This window comes from Oratosquilla oratoria, chromosome 14, assembly GCF_046742065.1.
Source record: "Oratosquilla oratoria isolate Oo_2021 chromosome 14, ASM4674206v1, whole genome shotgun sequence".
Classification (NCBI taxonomy): domain Eukaryota; kingdom Metazoa; phylum Arthropoda; class Malacostraca; order Stomatopoda; family Squillidae; genus Oratosquilla; species Oratosquilla oratoria.
In genome coordinates, this window is record NC_134790.1 from 54306691 (window position 1) to 54326722 (window position 20032).

General features: G+C 40.6%; 1 protein-coding gene across 6 annotated transcripts in view; it reads left to right on the forward strand.

Moving 5' to 3' along the window:
- The window catches only part of LOC143032875 (fumarate hydratase, mitochondrial-like), a 122952-nt gene that overhangs the window by 27325 nt on the left and 75595 nt on the right, over positions 1 to 20032 (forward strand). For 3 of the 6 annotated variants that reach the window (XM_076198065.1, XM_076198066.1, XM_076198068.1), the window contains 2 exons: positions 510 to 542; positions 15415 to 15546. In XM_076198065.1, coding sequence (XP_076054180.1) covers positions 510 to 542; positions 15415 to 15546 — 165 coding nt within the window. The remainder of the gene's footprint in view (positions 1 to 509; positions 543 to 15414; positions 15547 to 20032) is intronic. The other 3 variants (XM_076198067.1, XM_076198069.1, XM_076198070.1) reach the window with 1 other exon arrangement.

The window sequence follows — 20032 nt, forward strand, 5'->3', positions numbered from 1 at the left end:
GCCTGAGTTTGAATCCTGCCTAGGGCTGAAATAAATTTAGTATTACTGTGGTTCGAGCAGTTACTCCAACTCTTGTGGGCGGGAAGGTGTGTGTGTAAGGTCACAGCATTACCCATAGACTGGTTATATATGAGCTTTGAGCTCATATCCAGGAGGGTAATGGCTCGAGCTCACATCCAGGAGGGTAATGGCTGTTGATCACGAATCTAGCACATATCTAAGACCATGATGAATCACAACATAAGAGCCCATTCAGAAGACCACAGTCTGGAGAATTTAATGGAAGAACTGGAGAACATTGTGGGACAGAGCAAAGTCATGTACATATTTTTTATTTATATTTTTTAATGGGGAGGGTAGAAAGGGGGAGCAATTTATGCATATGATTGATTTTTTTTTATATGACCATGTGTTTTTATAATAATTATTTTTATGTTAGTGTGTGTGTGTATAGTTCCTTTTGTTGTGTGGGAATATATTGTAACTGATTAAAAAAAAATTTTGTTTAGCAAATCAAGTGGAAAGAACCCAGATATGTAAAGGTATTTAGGCACAGATTTTTAATTCTCTTATTGCACAGAATAGCACAAAGTCATGTTTTATGCTTTCATGTACAAATGCACTGAATGCCCTTTGGAAACCTATGTGTATTGTTAAAATTAATTTTTTTTTTGTAATAGCAGTCATACTTTTTTTTCTGAAATTTTAATTTTAATAAATGTTACTGCATGTCTGCATCTGTCTAAAATCTTCTGTGATGAAGCTTCTCAGGATGAGAAGTGTGTATGTGGTGACATTTATAAATGTCACAAGGTGAATGAAGGCTCCATTTTAGTAAAGAGATCCGAGTTAGATGGTTGTAGATTGTTGCATTGGTTCAGATGCAGCAAATTCATGTATATTAGTCTTAAAGGACATTCAAATGGTAATACAAACTATATTTGTGCTTTGTATGAATATTTGGTGTTTTGTTTGTATTTTAAGATTTCTATATTTTATTATGTTTATATTGGATCACACTATATCAACCTAATGCTTTTAGAATTAGTTCATTAGAGTAGATTGCATATACATTTTTTCAGATTGATATACAGTCAGATAAACAATAGCTGCACTGACATATTTTTCAATGTCTTAATTGGGATATTTGAAACTTGTGAATTTAAGATGATAGAAATAAATTTGGGTAGATGTAAGGTGATGAGATGTGCAGGAGGTGAGGAGGGGATTAGCTTGGAGGTAAGTCTTAAAGGAAGGAGGCTGGAGGAGGTGGATGACAGGGAGAGGAAAAATGGGGTTGGAGGTGAACTGTAAAGTGAGAGAAGCAAGTGGATGTCATGGTGGAATGAAGGATGTCATGAGTAGATATATGAAGGGGTTATTCTCCCTAAGACGGTGGGGTGGAGACTTGAAATATTGGGGGAGGCAGAAAGAAGAAATTTAGAATTAAGGAGTATGATGGATAGAGTAAGAAATGGAGTGTTTGAGTGTAGACCATGGATAGGGTGCTGAGGGGGATGGATGAATGAATGGGGTGAAAGTGGCCTTGGCTAAAAGGGTTGGTGTCTGTAGAGCAAGGAAGGGAGAAGGTAGGAGGTGGGTGTGAGTGGGGAATGGTTGCAGGTAGATAATGGATTGATGTAGCCTGAAGAGATTTCTCCTTATCTATTCTATTCACTCTTGTGTGGGCAAGGGTGGGGGTCACCCAGTAAGTGAAGCAGTTGGAGGTAAACCAACTTTGGCTGTTGGCCCTGCTTTGGAGGGGCGTTGTCTTGCTGCATTGCTTTTGACCTAGGCAGTTGGAAGGGTAGTAGGAGTGAAGATAAAAGGGAAGACAATATGGGTGTTTGATAGGTGTAGGACAGTGGCTCTCAAACTATGGGTCGCGAGATAAATTTTGATGGGTCGAAGGGACACAGTAAATTCTCACGTTTTCAGAGTATTTCAAATAGTTAACTAATTGAATTTTTCTTTTAACCGCACATTAATGTGTGTTCATCCTCTGTTAATTTAATTTTGTTAAAGAAAAGCTGCACACATTATTTTTTTTTCCAAAGTAAAGGGTATGTATCACTGTCCATTTTGTTTCTCTTTACTTTATTCTGGGTTGCAAAGGATTGAAATGTTCCAAATAGGGTTGCTCATGAAAAAGTTTGAGAACCACTGGTGTAGGATGATTGAAGGGTGGGTACATGCCTTGGCAGGCTACCTTCTTTATAAGGGTGAAGAAGTCTGTTGGTGTATGGACAGATATAAATAGATAAAGAATAAAGTTTGTATCTAGTAAGGAATATCAAGTCTCAAGAAACAGGATCAAATGTAGAAAATGTGTGTATGTTTATTTACTTAGTTGTAGTATACAGGAAATTAGCATTGCTCATTGGGTCTCATCTCTTGCTTTCCAATTTATCATACCAGACTTCAAATTCATGTACAGTTTCAACTTAATTTATATCCTTGGTTTCCAATTGTCATATATTTGAATTCAAGTATTTTTCCAGCGTGGGTCTTTTAACCTCTTCACTCCGGGGCACATCGCACGTCGGGCAGCATTAGCTGCCCGACGTGCGATGTTGCATCATAATAATTGCATTATAAAAAATAAAGTCGGTGCTCAATCGTTCGTTCTCTTTCACCTGTGTATTTTGATAACCATAGAAAATATGATGAAGCCAGTTTAGAGAGAATGGAGGATACATAGGTACGACTACAATAAATATAATCAAGATGCCGACGTCGGCATCATCGAGTACCCACTTGCTCCTCATGCCGCCTACGTAGGCGTCACCGTATGGAAGTGGTTAAGCTGTTTCAAGTATTTATGCATCTCTATGGAAAACATGTTCCTTCACATCCTTTGGACATATGCTCTTTCTTAATTTGTTCCCATGACCTCTTAAATCTCTGCCATCTTTAATCAGAAGATCTCTTCTGTCAGTGACCTGAAAACTGTAATCATATTGCCTGTTTCTCTTCGATATTTCAAAGTTGGCAGACCCAGTACTTGTAGTATTTCTTTATATGGTTTATCTACCAGGCTGAGGATAATCTGGTTGTATCCCTTGGTATTCTCTCAATCTTGCTTATATCCTTCAGTCTGTGTGAGGAACTGTTGATGTATTGCAATATGCAGAGACCAAACTCTCAAAAAATGTTTATCTACATATATCTCCTGGAGAGGAGACAGAGAAGATAAAATGGGTGGAGGGGTTATGGATGCTGTGAGAAAGGATAGGTGGAACAAGTAAACCTGCAGAGACCAAACTCCCAATTTTTTTTATCTACATATATCTCCTGGAGAGGAGACAGAGAAGATAAAATGGGTAGAGGGGTTATGGATGCTGTGAGAAAGGATATAAAGGTGGAAGAAGTAAACCTGCATGAAGGCAAGGTTGAAGCAATCCACCTGGAAATTTGAACTGAAGGGCAGAATGAAAGAGACTTCATGGTGGCATATGTCACCCCCCCTCCTCCCAAGACAAGAGCTTGGAATGAATCTAAATATCAAGAAATGTTGTTAGATACAACTCTTCTCCTAAAGAAAAATAATGAACAAAGTAAAATTTAGTCCTTATTGGAGATTTTAATTGCAGTGAGGTCAACCTGGATGGATGGGAACCAAGTGACAAATCAGTGGAGAACACAAGACCCAGTGGTTAAAGGAAGACTCTGGTGAGAAGTGATATTTCCACAAGATTAGATCTGCTGCTAACTAAAGAGTCAGACATCATCATCAGCTCATTAAATTGTATTTGCCCCATAGAAAAAAGTGACCATGTAACAATTGAATTTCAGCTGGATGATAGGTAATAGAGCCAAGAAATGACTCGCACAAGGTAGACTCAACTTTGGGAAGGGAAATTACTTAGGCCTGAAGAAATTCCTTGGAGAAGCAGGCTGGGGGAAATTCATGAATACCATGGGAATAATGAGGAAATGGGAAATCTTCCCCAACATTTAGAACTTTGGAGGGAACAAAAATGTGCCAAAGATTAGCTTAAAGAAAAAACAGAAATAATGTTGGTTCAACAGAAGGGGCAATATTGATTTTTTTTTTTTTTTTTTTTTTTTAAGTTAAGGGACATGGCTTGTGGGAAATGGAGGAAGAGAAGAAGTAAAAACACAAAATAAGCTTACAAACAAGATAGATATGACTATACAAAAATTCACAGGAAGAAAGTAATTTTGAAAGAGGTGTCAGAGATCAGTGGAAAGATGAATTGAAATTATTTTAGAGGTTTAGAAATGTTACACTGAGACATAGAGAAGTAATCACGAAGCTAATAGTGGGATGTGAGGTCTTTTAGGAGGCCTCAGCTTAGGCAGAAATAATGAATAAAAGTTTTCAAATGGTCTTCTTAAAGGAGAGCAATTTTTTTGAGGAAAGTGAAGGGAGCAACAATTCATGAGGGAAGTGCTCAATCTCTTGGGATGATTGGATGTGATAAAAGCTTCAGGAGCTGACGGGATTTCAAACTGAATATTTTAAGAATGTAAGGAACAACTGGCAGACAAGATTCACAGTCTTATTATTTGTTAACTGAAAGAAGGTATAGTGCCACATGATTGAAAAAGAGCTAAGGTGGCACCAATTCACAAATGTGGAAGTAGACACCATTAAATTATAGGCTGGTATCATTGACCAGCACAATAGTGAAATTATGTGAAATGATTGTGAAAGATTGATCATCCAAATATCTTGAAAAGATGAGCATTCTGACAGACAATTTGACTTTAGATCTAGAAGATCATGTGTGTCAAACCTTTTAAGTTTTTACTCAAATGATTGATGTACTGCAAGAGAGGGGTAGGTGGACTGTGACCGCATCCATACGATGACACTAACATAGGCATCATGTGGCATGAGTGGGTAGACAAGGATACCGGCATGGTGTCTTGATTATATTTTATAGTTGTAGCTGAAAGATCCCCATATTCAGTGAACTAGATTGTGATCAGGTTTTCTGTAGTCATTAATATGTTCAGGGTGAACTCGTTTGCTGCTGAGACATTAGCTAGTGAATACCTCTTAAGTTTATTACTTTCTGTGATGTTTATATCTTCGAATAGTGACAAGTGATTGTGGTGTGTTTTTGTAATTTTGAAAATGGTCAACAAAAGGACTCTTTCCCTTCTCTGCTCCAATGTTGACAACTGTAATTTCTCCAATCTTTGTTCTGGGGTATTGGCTGCATGTTATTGTGGCAAAGTAGCATGCAGTTGATACTTTAGGGTCTATATGGGGCGCCCCTATGGACCAGAGCCATGCATCATTATGTCTGTGATAGAGGAAACGCTTTTATACTATGACTATCCCTCGGTTATGCTGTCCCCCAACCCCTTGTTACTGTCCTGTACCATTTCTCTGAATATTCATTTCCTCTTTTCGCCGACCCTGTGGTGGGGGAAGAGAATGCTACCACCAAGTCTCTCCACTTGAGTCGTAAAAGGCGACAAAAAACGGGATGGGGGATGGGATTAGGAGTCCTACTACCTGTAGCCCCGAAAGGGGACATTCCTAAAAAAAGAAGAAAAGGCATAAGAGGGTCTGGGAGTTTTCCAACCAGTACCCTAAGGTTTGGGTCTTTTAATGTGCGTGGATGTGGTACAGAGGAGAGTAAAAGGGAAGAGATTGGCAGTATGTTTGTGAGAAGAAAGATGGATGTGCTGGCTTTGAGTGAAACTAAAATGAAAGGGCAACTGTGAGTTTGGGAGTGTAGCTGGGAGATACTCAGAAGTGAAGAGGGGATGAGGGAGAGAAGGGGTGGCTATACTTGTAAGTGAAGAGATAAGTAAGCAGGTAGTGGAGTGGAAGGAGATTTCATCAAGGTTGATGTGGATGAAGGTGAAGCTGGGAAGGGAGATGTGGGTTTTTGTAAGTGCGTATGGACCTGGTAGTGAGAAGAGCATGGAGGAAAAGGAGGCTTTTTGGGTAGATATAAATGAGTGTATAGAGGGATTAGGGAGAAATGTCAATGTACTGTAGTTGTATTGAGAGACCTTTATGCTAGGGTAGGAAAAGAACCAATAGATGGAGTGATTGGGAAATATGGAGTTCCCGGTAAAATCATAGTGGAGAAATGATGGTGGAGATGTGTCTTGAAAGAGAGTTGATGATAGCAAATACAGTGTTTAGGAAGAAAGTCAAGCATAAGTACACATGGGAGAGGGTGGTGGGTGGAAGGGTGGCAGATAGAGTGTTAATGGACAATATAGTGGTGACCAGGAGTATGGTAGGAAGAGTTAGGGATGTACATGTTCTAAGGGGAGAGAGTGGGGGAATATCAGATCCTTTTCTGGTGGAAGGTAAAATGAGAGTGGAGAATAGGTGGAGAAAGAGGAAAAGGGCAGAATGAAGGGAGGTACTTAGAGTGAACTGCTTAAATGAGGAAAATAAGGAGAGTGAGTATAAGAAGCTGAAAGAGGAGTGGGAGGGAGTAAAGGATAGAGTAGAACTAGGAGTGGAGGAGGAATGGGGATGGTTCAAGGAGGGAGTCATAAGGTGTGCAAAGATGGTGTGTGGAACAAGGAGGGCGGGAGGAAAAAGAAGGAAGGGTAGTGAGTGGTGGGATGAGGAAGCAAAGAATTGTGTAGAAGAAAAGAAGCAGGCATTCATAGATTGGCTGCAAATTAGGACAAGGGAATTGTATGAGAGGTACAAAGTAAAGAGAAGGGAAGTTAAGCATAAGATAAAGGAAGCAAAGAGGAGAGCAGATGTGAGATGGGGTAAGAGTATGACAGAAAATTTTGAAAGCAATAAAAAGATGTTTTGGAAGGTAATTAAGAGAAAGAGGAGGCGAATCAAGTAGAGAAGAAAAGGTAAAAGGTGCAGATGGAGAGATGATAATGGAAGAGAAGGCAGTGAGAGGAAGGTGGGCAGAGTATTTTAAGGAGTTGCTAAATGTGAAGGAGGATAGGGATCGAAAGGTAGTTGCAGTTGGAAGTGCTAAGAAAATGAGAGTGATACATATACCAAAGGCTTTTTCCCCCTACATGGGGGGTAGCCACAAAGAAAAATGCATAGAAACCACTTCCACCCATTCCATTTCCTACATATTCCACTCCCCTCCACCCTCCTCCCTCCCTTTTATCTTGGCACCTCATGGATGACAGGTCATCCCTGCATCCTGTCCACTGCCTTGGGTCAGAAGCAGTGTCGCAAGACACAGCGCATCCACAGCAAGGCCGCTTCATAAATTCGGCGACCCCCCCCCTCTCCGTCCCCTCATGCAGAAAAGGAGATGGGGAGAAATCCCTTCGGGCTTTGTCAATTTTCTTCTCACGCATACCTCCCCACCCCCCACCCACTCCCCCTCATGCATCATAGCATCATCTATACACAACCCCTCTCCATTCACCCCTATCTTCTGTCCTCCCCCGTCCTTCCTCCACAGCCATTCCTCTTTTTTGTAATGCCCCTTTCACCCCATCCATCCATCTCATCCTAGGACGCCCCCTCATATTCACTCCTTCCACCTCTGCCTTCCATACTTTTTTTTACTAATCGTTCTTCACTCATTCTTTCCATGTGTCCAAACCATTCTAGTACCCTTTCATCAACCCTTTCTCCCAGCTCCCTTTCCACCCCTGTTCTCCACCTCCTCATTTCTTACTCTGTCTAGCCTAGTAACCCCTATCATACTTCTCAGACATTTCATCTCAAACACATTCAAACTCCTTCTCTCTTCCTCTCTCATGTTCCATGTTTGTGCCCCGTACAATGCTGTTGGTACAATCACCCCTTCATATAACCTCCTCTTAGCATCCATTCCCAGATGTCTATTTCTCATTACACTTTTCAATCCACCAAGGCATTTACTCGCTTCTCTCAATCTACATTCTACCTCCACCCCCACTCCCTTGCCTGCCACATTCGCACCCAAATATCTAAAACTATCCACTTCCTCCAGTCTTTCACCCTTAATACTCACCTCCAGCCTGCTCTCACTCTCTCCCCTTGTACATCTCATCACCTTACTTTTACCCACATTTATCTTCAGCTTCCTTCTTTCACACACCACCTCAAACTCTGTCACTAACTTCCTCAATCCCTCCTCTGATCCTGCTACAAGCGCAGTGTTGTCAGCAAACAACAATTGGCTCACCTCCTACTGTTCCCCATTTTCTTTAATCATCTCCAAACCCTGACCCACTACCCTTGCATTCACCTCTCGCACCACCCCATCCATGTAAAGATTGAACAGCCAGGGTGACATAACACATCCCTGATGAAGTCCCACCTTTACCTCAAACCATTCACTCTCTCCATTTCTAATCCTAACACAAGCTCTACTACTCTCGTAAAAACTCTTGACTACTCTTAACAGCTTTCCTCCTATCCCATATATCTGCAGTACCTCCCACAGTGCCTTCCTATCTACCCTGTCATAAGCCTTTTCCAGATCCATAAAAGCCCAAAAAACATCCTTACCTTTTCCTATAGCTTTCTCACATATGTCTTACCACAAAGATCTGCTCTACACAGCCCCTACCTGTCCTAAACCCGCACTGTTCCTCACCAATTACTCCCTCTGTTCCTCTCCTAATCCTCTCAATCAAGACCCTCCCATAAGCCTTCCCAACTACACTCAACAAGCTGATCCCTTTGAAACTACTACACTCACACTTGTCCCCCTTTCCCTTATAAAGCGGAAATATACAAGCACTCCTCCAGTCCTCTGGCACTCTATCCTCTCTCAAACAAACATTAAACAACCTCACCAGCCAGTTCACCATCACTGTACCCCCTTTCTTCAGACATTCTGCATGGCATCCATCCAACCCAGGTGCCTTACCTGCTCTCATCATCTTAACAGCTGCTTCCACTTCATCCTTCCCTATTTCTCCTCCATTTTCCTCACTCATCACATTCATTTTCTTAGCGCTTCCCACTGCAACTACCTTTCCCTCCCTATCCTCCTTCACATTTAGCAACTCCTTAAAATACTCTGCCCATCTTCCTCTCACTGCCTTCTCTTCCATTATCATCTCTCCATCTGCACCTTTTACCTTTTCCTCTCTACTTGATTTGCCTCCTTTTTCTTTTTTAATTTCCTTCCACAACATCTTTTTATCGCTTTCAAAATTTTCTGTCATACTCTTACCCCATCTCACATCTGCTCTCCTCTTTGCTTCCTTTATCTTATGCTTAACTTCCCTTCTCTTTACTTTGTACCTCTCATACGATTCCCTTGTCCTAATTTGCAGCCAATCTATGAATGCCTGCTTCTTTTCTTCTACACATTTCTTTGCTTCCTCATCCCACCACTCACTACCCTTCCTTCTTTTTCCTCCCGCTCTCCTTGTTCCACACACCATCTTTGCACACCTTATGACTCCCTCCTTGAACATCCCCATTCCTCCTCCACTCCCAGTTCTACTCTATCCTTTACTCCCTCCCACTCCTCTTTCAGTTTCTTCTTAAACTCACTCTCCTTTTTTTCCTCATTTAAGCAGTTCACTCTAAGTACCTCCCTACCTTCTGTCCTTTTCCTCTTTCTCCACCTATTCTCCACTCTCATTTTACCTTCCACCAGAAAAGGATCTGATATTCCCCCACTCTCTCCCCTTAGAACATGTACATCCCTAACTCTTCCTACCATACTCCTGGTCACCACTATATTGTCCATTAACACTAACTGCCACCCTTCCATCCACCACTCTCTCCCATGTGTACTTATGCTTGACTTTCTTCCTAAATACTGTATTAGCTATCATCAACTCTTTCAAGACACATCTCCACCATCATTTCTCCACTATGATTTTTACCGGGAACTCCATACTTCCCAATCACTCCGTCTATTGGCTCATTTCCTACCCTAGCATTAAGGTCTCTCAATACAACTACATTGACATTTCTCCCTAATCCCTCTATACACTCATTTATATCTACCCAAAAAGCCTCCCTTTCCTCTACACTCTTCTCACTACCAGGTCCATACGCACTTACAAAAACCCACATCTCCCTTCCCAGCTTCACCTTCATCCACATCAACCTTGATGAAACCTCCTTCCACTCCACTACCTGCTTACTTATCTCTTCACTTACTAGTATAGCCACCCCTTCTCTCCCTCATCCCCTCTTCACTCCTGAGTACCTCCCAGCTACACTCCCAAACTCACAGTTGCCCTTTCCTTTCATTTTAGTTTCACTCAAAGCCAGCACATCCATCTTCTCACAAACATACTGCCAATCTCTTCCCTCTTACTCTCATCTGTACCACATCCACACACATTAAAAGACTCAAACCTTAGGGTACTGGTTGGAAAACTCCCAGACCCTCTTATGCCTTTTATTTTGTTTTTAGGAATGTCCCCTTTCGGGGCTACAGGTAGTAGGACTCCTAATCCCATCCCCCATCCCGTTTTTTGTCACCTTTTACGACTCAAGTGGGAAAACTTGGTGGTAGCATTCTCTTCCCCCACCACAGGGTCGGCAAAAATAGAAAATGAATGCTCAGAGAAATGGTACAGGACAGCAAGAAGGGGTTGGGGGACAGTATAACGGAGGGACAGTCGTAGTATAAAAGTGTCATAATTTCTCTATGAACAGAGTTTTCCTCTATCATAGACAAAATGATGTGTGGCTCTGGTCCATAGGGGCGCCCCATATAGACCCTAAAATATCAACTGCATGCTACTTTGCCACAATAACATGCAGCCAATACCCCAGACGGGGAGTTGCTAAATGTGAAGGAGAATAGGGAGGGAAAGGTAGTTGCAGTTGGAAGCGCTAAGAAAATGAGAGTGATGAGTGAGAAAAATGGAGGAGAAATGGGGAAGGATGAAGTGAAAGCAGCTGTTAAGATGATGAGAGCAGGTAAGGCGCCTGGTCTGGATGGATGCCATGCAGAATGTCTGAAGAAAGGAGGTACATTTATGGTGGACTGGCCTGTGAGGTTATTTAATGTTTGTTTAAGAGAGGGTAGAGTGCCGGAGGACTGAAGGAGTGCCTGTATATTTCCGCTTCACAAGGGAAAGGGGGACAAGTGTGAGTAGTAGTTTCAGAGGGATCAGCTTGTCAAGTGTAGTTGGGAAGGCTTATGGGAGGGTCTTGATTGAGAGGATTAGGAGAGGAACAGAGGGAGTAATTGGTGAGGAACAGTGCGGGTTTAGGACAGGTAGAGGTTGTGTAGATCAGATTTTTGTGGTAAGACAGATATGTGAGAAAGCTATAGGAAAAGGTAAGGATGTTTTTTGGGCTTTTATGGATCTGGAAAAGGCTTATGACAGGGTAGACAGGAAGGCACTGTGGGAGGTACTGCTGATATATGGGATAGGAAGAAAGCTGTTAAGAGTAGTCAAGAGTTTTTATGAGAGTAGTAGAGCTTGTGTTAGGATTAGAAATGGAGAGAATGAATGGTTTGAGGTAAAGGTGGGACTTCATCAGGGATGTGTTATGTTGCCCTGGCTGTTCAATCTTTACATGGATGGGGTGGTGCGAGAGGTGAATGCAAGGGTAGTGGGTCAAGGTTTGGAGATGATTAAAGAAAATGGAGAAAAGTGGGAGGTGAGCCAGTTGTTGATTGCTGACAACACTGCGCTTGTAGCAGGATCAGAGGAGGGATTGAGGAAGTTAGTGACAGAGTTTGAGAAGGTGTGTGAAAGAAGGAAGCTGAAGATAAATGTGGGTAAAAGTAAGGTGATGAGATGTACAAGGGGAGAGAGTGACAGCAGTCTGGAAGCGAGCATTAACCCCTTCACTCCGGGCCAAAATCTCGTGGGCAGCATTAGCTGCCAGATGTATGTTGTGTGATAATACTCACATTATGAAAAATAAAGTCACCGTTGTATTAATCGTTTTTTCTCTCACCTGTGAATTTTGATAACCATAAAAAATATGATGAAGTCAGTTTACAGAGTATGGGGGTCACACAGGTACAAGTACAATAAATATAATCAAGACGCCGACGTCAGCATCCTCGCGTACCCACTTGCTCCTCATGATGCCTACGTAGGCGTCACCGTATGGAAGGGGTTAAGAGTGAAAGACTGGAGGAAGTGGATAGTTTTAGATATTTGGGTGCGAATGTGGCAGGAAAGGGAGGAGTGGGGGTGGAGGTAGAATATAGATTGAGAGAAGTGAGTAAATGCCTTGGTGGATTGAAAGTGTAATGAGAAATAGACATCTGGGAATGGATGCTAAGAGGATGTGATATGAAGGAGTGAGTGTGCCAACAGTATTGTATGGGGCAGAAACATGGAACTTGAGAAAGGAAGAAAGGAGTTTGAATGCATTTGAGATGAAATGTCTGAGAAGTATGATAGGGGTTACTAGGCTGGATAGAGTAAGAAATGAGGAGGTGATGAGGAGAACAGGGGTGGAAAGGGAACTGGGAGATAGGGTTGATGAAACAGTATTAGGATGGTTTGGACACATGGAAAGAATGAGTGAAGAAAGATTAGTAAAAGAAGTGTGGAAGGCAGAGGTGGAAAGAGTGAATATGAGGGGGCGTCCTAGGATGAGATGGATGGATGGATGTGGTGAAAGGGGCATTACAAAAGAGAGGAAGGACGGGAGAGGACAGAAGATAGGGTTGAATGGAGAGGGGTTGTGTATAGATGATCATGTGATGCATGAGGGGGAGTGGGTGGGGGATGGGGGGTGAGGAAGTATGTATGAGAAAAATTTGACAAAGCCTGAAGGGATTTCTCCCCGTCTTCTCCTTTTCTGAATGAGGGATGGAGAGGGGGGGTCGCTGAATTTATGAAGCGGCCTTGCTGTGGATGTGCTGTGTCTTGCGACACTGCTTCTGACCCAGGGCAGTGGACAGGATGCAGGGATGACCCGTCATCCAGGAGGTGCCAAGAAAAGAGGGAGGGAGGAGGGTGGAGGGTGAAAGGGAGTGGAATACATAGGAAATGGAATGGATGGGAGTGATTTCTATGCCTTGTTCTTTTTTGGCTACCCCCTGTGTAGCCAAGTATGTATGTGAGGAAGTATGTATGAGAAAAATTTGACAGCCCGAAGGGATTTCTCCCCGTCTTCTCCTTTTCTGAATGAGGGATGGAGAGGGGGGGTCGCTGAATTTATGAAGCGGCCTTGCTGTGGATGTGCTGTGTCTTGCGACACTGCTTCTGACCCAGGGCAGTGGACAGGATGCAGGGATGACCCGTCATCCAGGAGGTGCCAAGAAAAGAGGGAGGGAGGAGGGTGGAGGGTGAAGGGGAGTGGAATACATAGGAAATGGAATGGATGGGAGTGATTTCTATGCCTTTTTCTTTTTTGGCTACCCCCTGTGTAGGGGGAAAAAGCCTTTGGTAGATGTATGTATGTATGTTTATCTATTAGTGTCATCTCTTTTTCTAATTCCTCAATACTCATTTCTCAGTTTTATCTTTAGGGGTTGATTTCTTTCCTTAGAATAATGACCAATTCTATACACATCATCGATGTCTTTCTCTACATCCTGGTCTCCATCCTGAATTTCTTTTAGGCTTGCTATTGCTGTTTTTTTTCTCTCGTGTACCTTGCTAGACCATTATTTCTTATCTGCTGCATCTCTGACCCAATTTATCTTTTCATTAATTACTTGGATAATTGCGTCTTTTGTATTTTCCTGCATTTACATATGTTTATACAATACTGAATGGGTCCCAGTGAATAGAGATGCATTTTTATCAACCATAATGCACTTTAATTCTAAGCCATCAACATTGGGAGATCCATGGAGGCCAACATGCAGAAATTGAAATGTGGTATGGCCAAGGACTCGAACCCGGGTAGTACGTGACAAGTGCTGTAGTGACTTAACTGATTGCTCCATCAAGAGAGATACAAGTTGAGCGCAACTTTTCTTATATACTGTATTTGTATGCTCGAGTTATGTACATATGAAATTTTGTGTTCAACTCATCTCCACTATGATAGTACAATTGGTAAGTATACGAACGCAGGAAAGTATTTGTACAACACTGAATGGGTGTCAGTGAATAGAAATACATTTTTATCAATGACAATGCACTTTAATTCTAAGCCAAGGACTTGAACCGAGCTAGCATGTGACAATTGCTGTAGTGACTTAACTGATTGCTCCATCAAGAGAAATATAAGTTGAGTGCAACTTTTCTTACATATTTGTATGCTTGAGTTACATACTCGTACATAAAATATATAAGAAAAGTTGCACTCAGTTTATCTCTCTTGATGGAGCAATCAGTTAAGTCACTAGAGCACTTTTCATGTGCTAGCCGGATTTGAGTCCTTGGCTGTACCATGTTTCAATTTCTGCATGTTGGCCTCCATGGAGCTTCTGATATTGATGGCTTAGAATTAAAGTGCATTGTGGTTGATAAAAATGTATCTCTATTCACTGGGACCCATTCAGTGTTGTACAAATACTTTTCCGCATTTGTATACTTACCAATTGTAATATAGTGGAGATGGGTTGAATGCAAAATTTCGTGTATGTGTATGTAACTCGAGCATACAAATATTTAAGAAAAGTTGTGCTCAACTTGTATCTCTCTTGATGGAGCAATCAGTTAAGTCACTACAGTACTTGTCATATACTAGCTAGGTTTGAGTCCTTGGCTGTACCATGTTTCAATTTCTGCATGTTGGCCTCCATGGATCTCCCAATATTGATGGCTTAGAATTAAAGTGCATTGTGGTATAAGAAAAGTTGCACTCAACTTGTATCTCTTGATGGAGCAATCGGGTAAGTCGCTACAGCACATGTCATGTGCTAGCCGGGTTCGAGTACTTGGCCGTATCATGTTTCAGTTTCTGCATGTTGGCCTCCTGATATTGATGGCTTAGAATTAAAGTGCAATGTGATTGATAAAACATATATATATATATATGTATATATGTATATATATATATATATATATATATATAGATATATATATATATATATATACATATAAAAGTAGATGTAGTAGCACTTGAGTAAAATAAAACTTCAACCCACTCTCAGAGAAAAATGAGCTGAGATACAGAGTAAACCGTATATTTTGACCATTGACTGTGCTCCTCTTCAGCAGAGGACCACAGTCTGTGGTTGAAATACATGGTTTATTCTGTATGTCAGCATATTTTTTTTCCAAGAGTGGGTTTAAATTTATATGTGACAGGTGGAGTTGGAAACACAGGAGTCTTAGTCTGAGTTTATTCCTGACTAGCTTTGCAGGTATGCTTTTTCAAAGGAATCATTCCTTTTAAAAAGCATACCTGCGAAACTAGTCAGGATTAAAATCGGACTAAGACTCCTATGTTTCCTACTCCACGTATGTCAACCTGTCAGAATGTCTCAACATTATATATATATATATATATATATATATATATATATAGAAAGAAATATATATATATATAGAAATATATATATATATATATATACATACATATATAATTATTTATTTATATATACCCACACTTATTACTTTGTATTTTTAATCTAAATTATCCAGGCTAAAGAAGGCTCCCGCAAAGAATATGACACATTTGGTGAGCTTGAGGTCCCAAACAGCAAATACTATGGAGCCCAAACTGTTCGATCAGTGATGAACTTCCCCATAGGTGGCCCAACTGAAAGAATGCCTGTAAGTAGGTTTTATGTTTCTCTTTGTGAAAATTGAAATATGTCTAGCACTACAAATACAAAACAGCAGTCAGGAACACAAATTTGTCTCAGTAATGATGGCTAACACAAAACAGAATGTTTACATCCCCCAGAAACCCACAGTGACATTGATTACCCCAAAGAAGCACCCAACAATCAGATTTAATGGTCAACCTCTCCCACTAGACTAAAGTCCTGAAGTATTAAGCTTGACTTTTAATAATTATCTGTATCTATTCTCTCTGTATACCAAAAAATTTCTTCACTCTTAAGGAAGGTAGCAAGCCAAGCCATGTATTCACCCATCCCATACACATCCAACACCCACCTGTCCTACTCTGTCAACTTCCCATGGATGAAAGGCCAACCACCCCTTGCCCCCTACCCACTACCCAGGCCAGAGGCAATGCAACAAGACACAACACCTCTGTAACAGGACCTAACAGCTGAAGCTCTTTCCCACTGCCCCACTACCTAACCTTCACCCCTTGTTTTTTCATGAACATTTAGAGAAGACAAAGAAATTCCTTTAGGCCATGTCAATTCATCATCATCTTGCAACTGCTCCCCACTTGCACCCATCTCTTGTCCTCTCCCTTCCCTGCTCAACATACATTTCCATTTTACTCATGGCCCTTCCCCCATCCATCCACATCATTCCCAGTTTTCTCCTGAAGTTCACTCCATCCACCTCTGCCTTCCACATTCTGTTTTCTAGTATTTCTTCACTCATGATGTATGCCCAAACCAAGGAGTGAACATGAAGGGGTGACAAAAGATGAGATGGATGGTACAGGTAAAAGGGGCATTGGGAAAGAGAGGAATGCCTGTTGAGGAAGGACGGAAAAAGACAGAAGATAGGGGTGAATGGAGAATAGTTGTGTATAGATAATCCTGTGATGCATGAGGGGGAGTGGATGGGGGATGGGGGTGAGAGAGTATGTGTGAAAAATAATATGATGCAGCTTGAAGGGCTTTCTCCCTGTCTTCTCCATTTCTGCATGAGAGGATGGAGAGGAGTGGTCACCGATTTAATGAAATGTCCTTGCTGTGGATGTGCGGTGTCTTGCGACACTGCTTCTGACCCAGGGCAGTGGGTGAGATGCAGGGATGACCAGTCATCCAGGAGGAGCCAAGAGGGAGGGAAGAGGGTGGATGGGAGTGGTTTTTATGCATTTGTTTTTTGGCTACCTTCCTTGTAAGGGGGAAAATATGTGTGTGTGTGTATGTGTATATATATATATTATATATATATATATATATATATATATATATATATATATATATATATATATATATGGGATTGGGAGAAGGCTGTGTAGGGCAGTCAAGAGTTTTTATGAGAGTAGTAGAGCCTGTGAAAGAATGGGAAATGGGGAAAGTGGTTTAAGGTAAAGGTGGGAGAGCTTTAAGTGCTGTGTCATGTCACACCATGGCTGTTCAGTGTTGCATGGATGGGATAGTGTGGGAGGTAAAGGTGAGGGCAAAGGGTGGGGACTGGAGATTGTTAAAAGAAAATGGAAAAAAGTGGAAGATGAACCAGTTGCTGTTTGCTGACGACATTGTACTTGTGGCAGGGTCAGAGTATGGATTAAGGGAGTTAGTGACGGAGTATGGGAATGTAGGAGAAAGTTGAAGGTAAATGTAGGTAAAAACAAGGTGATGAGATGTACAAAGGTAGAGGATGGCAGTGAGTTGGAAGTAAGTTTAAAAGGAGAGAGGTTGATGAAAGAGTATTGGGATGGTTTGGACACGTGGAAAGAATGAGTGATAAAAGACTAGTAAAGGTGTATTTACCTAGTTGTATCTTACAGGAAGGGGAGCTATGCTCATGGTGTCCCACCTTCGTATCTTGCAGTGTTTAGTTTGCTCTTAAATTTGTGTATGGTTTTTGCACACACTATTGTTTTGTCCAGTTTGTTTCAAGTGCCCACCACTCTGTGTATTTACCTAGTTGTATTATACAGGAAGGGAGCTATGCTCATAGTGACCTGTCTTTGTATCTTTCAGTATCAGGTTTGTTCTTAAATTCTTGAATAGTGTTTGCACACATTGTTGCCTTATCTAATTTTTTAATAAATCATCTCGAGGATTTCCATTCCATTCATGATTCATTAAATAGTCAGTAGATTTCCTCTTTCTCTTCTTTGTTCCAGTTGGTAGTTCCAATTTAGACAATCTTTGTTCATATGTCAATTTGGAGAGTGTTGGTGCCATCTTTGTTGTTGCTCTTTGTATTCTTTCTAATTTCTTTGTATTCTTTTTAGTACTGGGTGCCCAGTGTTGCAGTGTACTCCAATTTTGGTCTTATCAGTGTAACTAATATTTTCTTGATCATTTCCTCATCCAAATAGTCAAATGCCGCTTTCATTGACCTTAGTAGGTTGAAGGGGTATTTACCTAGTTGTATCTTATAGGAAGGAGAGCTATGCTCGTGGTGTTCTGTCTCTGTATCGTGCCATATCTAATTTGCTCTTAAATTCTTGTATTATTTTTGCATTCACTATTGTTTTGTCCAGTTTGTTCCATACGTTCACTACTCTCTAGGGAAAGCTGTTTTTTTAATGTCTTTTCTATAACTCTCCTTTTTGAGTTTCTTTCCATGTCCTCATGTGTATCTCTTATCCCAATTTAGTAAGTCATCTCTATCGAGGATCTCTACACTTTTCATATTCTGTAGAAGGTGAACAAGTCACCTTTTTCTCTTCTTCATATGACATTTTTGATAGTGTAGGGGCCATCTTCATAGTTGCTCTCTGGATTCTCTCAATTTTCTACATAGTCAAACCTCAGTTTTCAAACATAATTTGTTCCAAAAATCTGTTCTCAAACTGAATTGTTCGAAAACCGAATAATATTTTCCCATTACAAATAATGTAAAAGAGATTAATTCATTCCCAAGCACCAGATGAATGCTTATTTACCTAATTACACTTTATATATCATATAATAGATAAAACATAAAAGTGTAAATCAAACGAAAAACAACTGAAGTAAATTTAATGACAAAGTACAGTTACTATGTAATGTAAGTACTCTACCCTTTTCGCTACAATGTGATGGTATAGGTTTCTCATATAAACAAGCAATAACATTTCGACTTCCTCAAGTATTTGTGGTCTTTGTTTACTAATGATGGTCACTCCTTTTGCAACATCAGCTGACTTTATCACTTTATTCTTGAGATTAGTGCAAATTATAGACTTTGCCATACTGTACTGCACAGCAAGATCAGATACACGAATGCCATTTTCGTGTTTTGCGATAATTTCTTTCTTCACTTCGATTGTTTTTCTCTCAACTTTTCTTTTTCCTTGACCAGTATCACTTTTTGGTTTCTTTGGAGCCATCACTGAGGGCTAGTGTAGGAAAAAGAAGTGCTGAATGCAATAAAATTGATAATTGATAATGAAAACACAGTGCAACTATTCAGCTCAGTGGTCAACAGAGAATTATTTACATTTTGTCAGTGGCCACATGTCAGTGTCATTCGAGAACCGAAATTTTGTTAAAAAACAGGTATTTCCAGCTTGAATTTTTTGTTCGAAAACTGATTTATTCGAGTTCAGAGATGTTCGAGAACAGAGGTTTGACTATATATTTTTAGTACTGGGTGAACATAGTGTTGCTGCATACTCCTATTTGGGCCCTATCAGTGTGACTAAATTTTCTTTACCATTTCTTCATCCAAGTAAGTGAAAGCCACTTTTATTTATCTTAGCAAGTTATAGGTTTCACTGACAATTTTGTTTTATATGTTTGTCAGGGGACATATCTTTTGTGATGATCACTCTCAGGTCTTTTTCAAATCCCACTTTTGTTACTTCTTTTTCACCAATTTTATATTGCTACATTTCTTAATGTTGAAGTCCACTTCCCACTTCTGACTCCATTCCCAGACCCTATTCAGATCTCTCTGTAGTGAGTCATAGTCCATTTTAGTACTCACTTTCTTTAACAATTTTGCATCATCTGCAAAGAAGTTCATGTAGCCTTCCACACCCTTGACCATGTCATTCACATAGCAAACATTATTGAAGCCAGTACTGATCCTTGTGGAACTCACTAATTACCTCCTCCCACAGACCTCTTATCTCTGAGCACTACTCTCATTTTTCTTCCATGCAAAAAGTCCTCCATCCATTTCAGTAGTTTACTTTGTATCCCTCCTATGGTTTCCAATTTTCTTAATAGTTTTTTGTGAGGGACTTTATCAAAAGCTTTTTGTAGATCTAGGAACGGACAATCAGCCCATCCATCCCTTTCTTGTATTGTGTCTAGTCTTGAGTAAATACTGATCAAATTTGTTGTACATGATCTTCCCTGTCTTATTTCGAATTGTCTCAGATTTAGGCTCTTGTTCTCCTCCAGATGTTTTATCCATCCACTTTTTATAACTTTTTCACATATTTTAGCTACCATGCCCTATTTCCTTCTTTATAAATTGGCATGATATCAGTATTTTT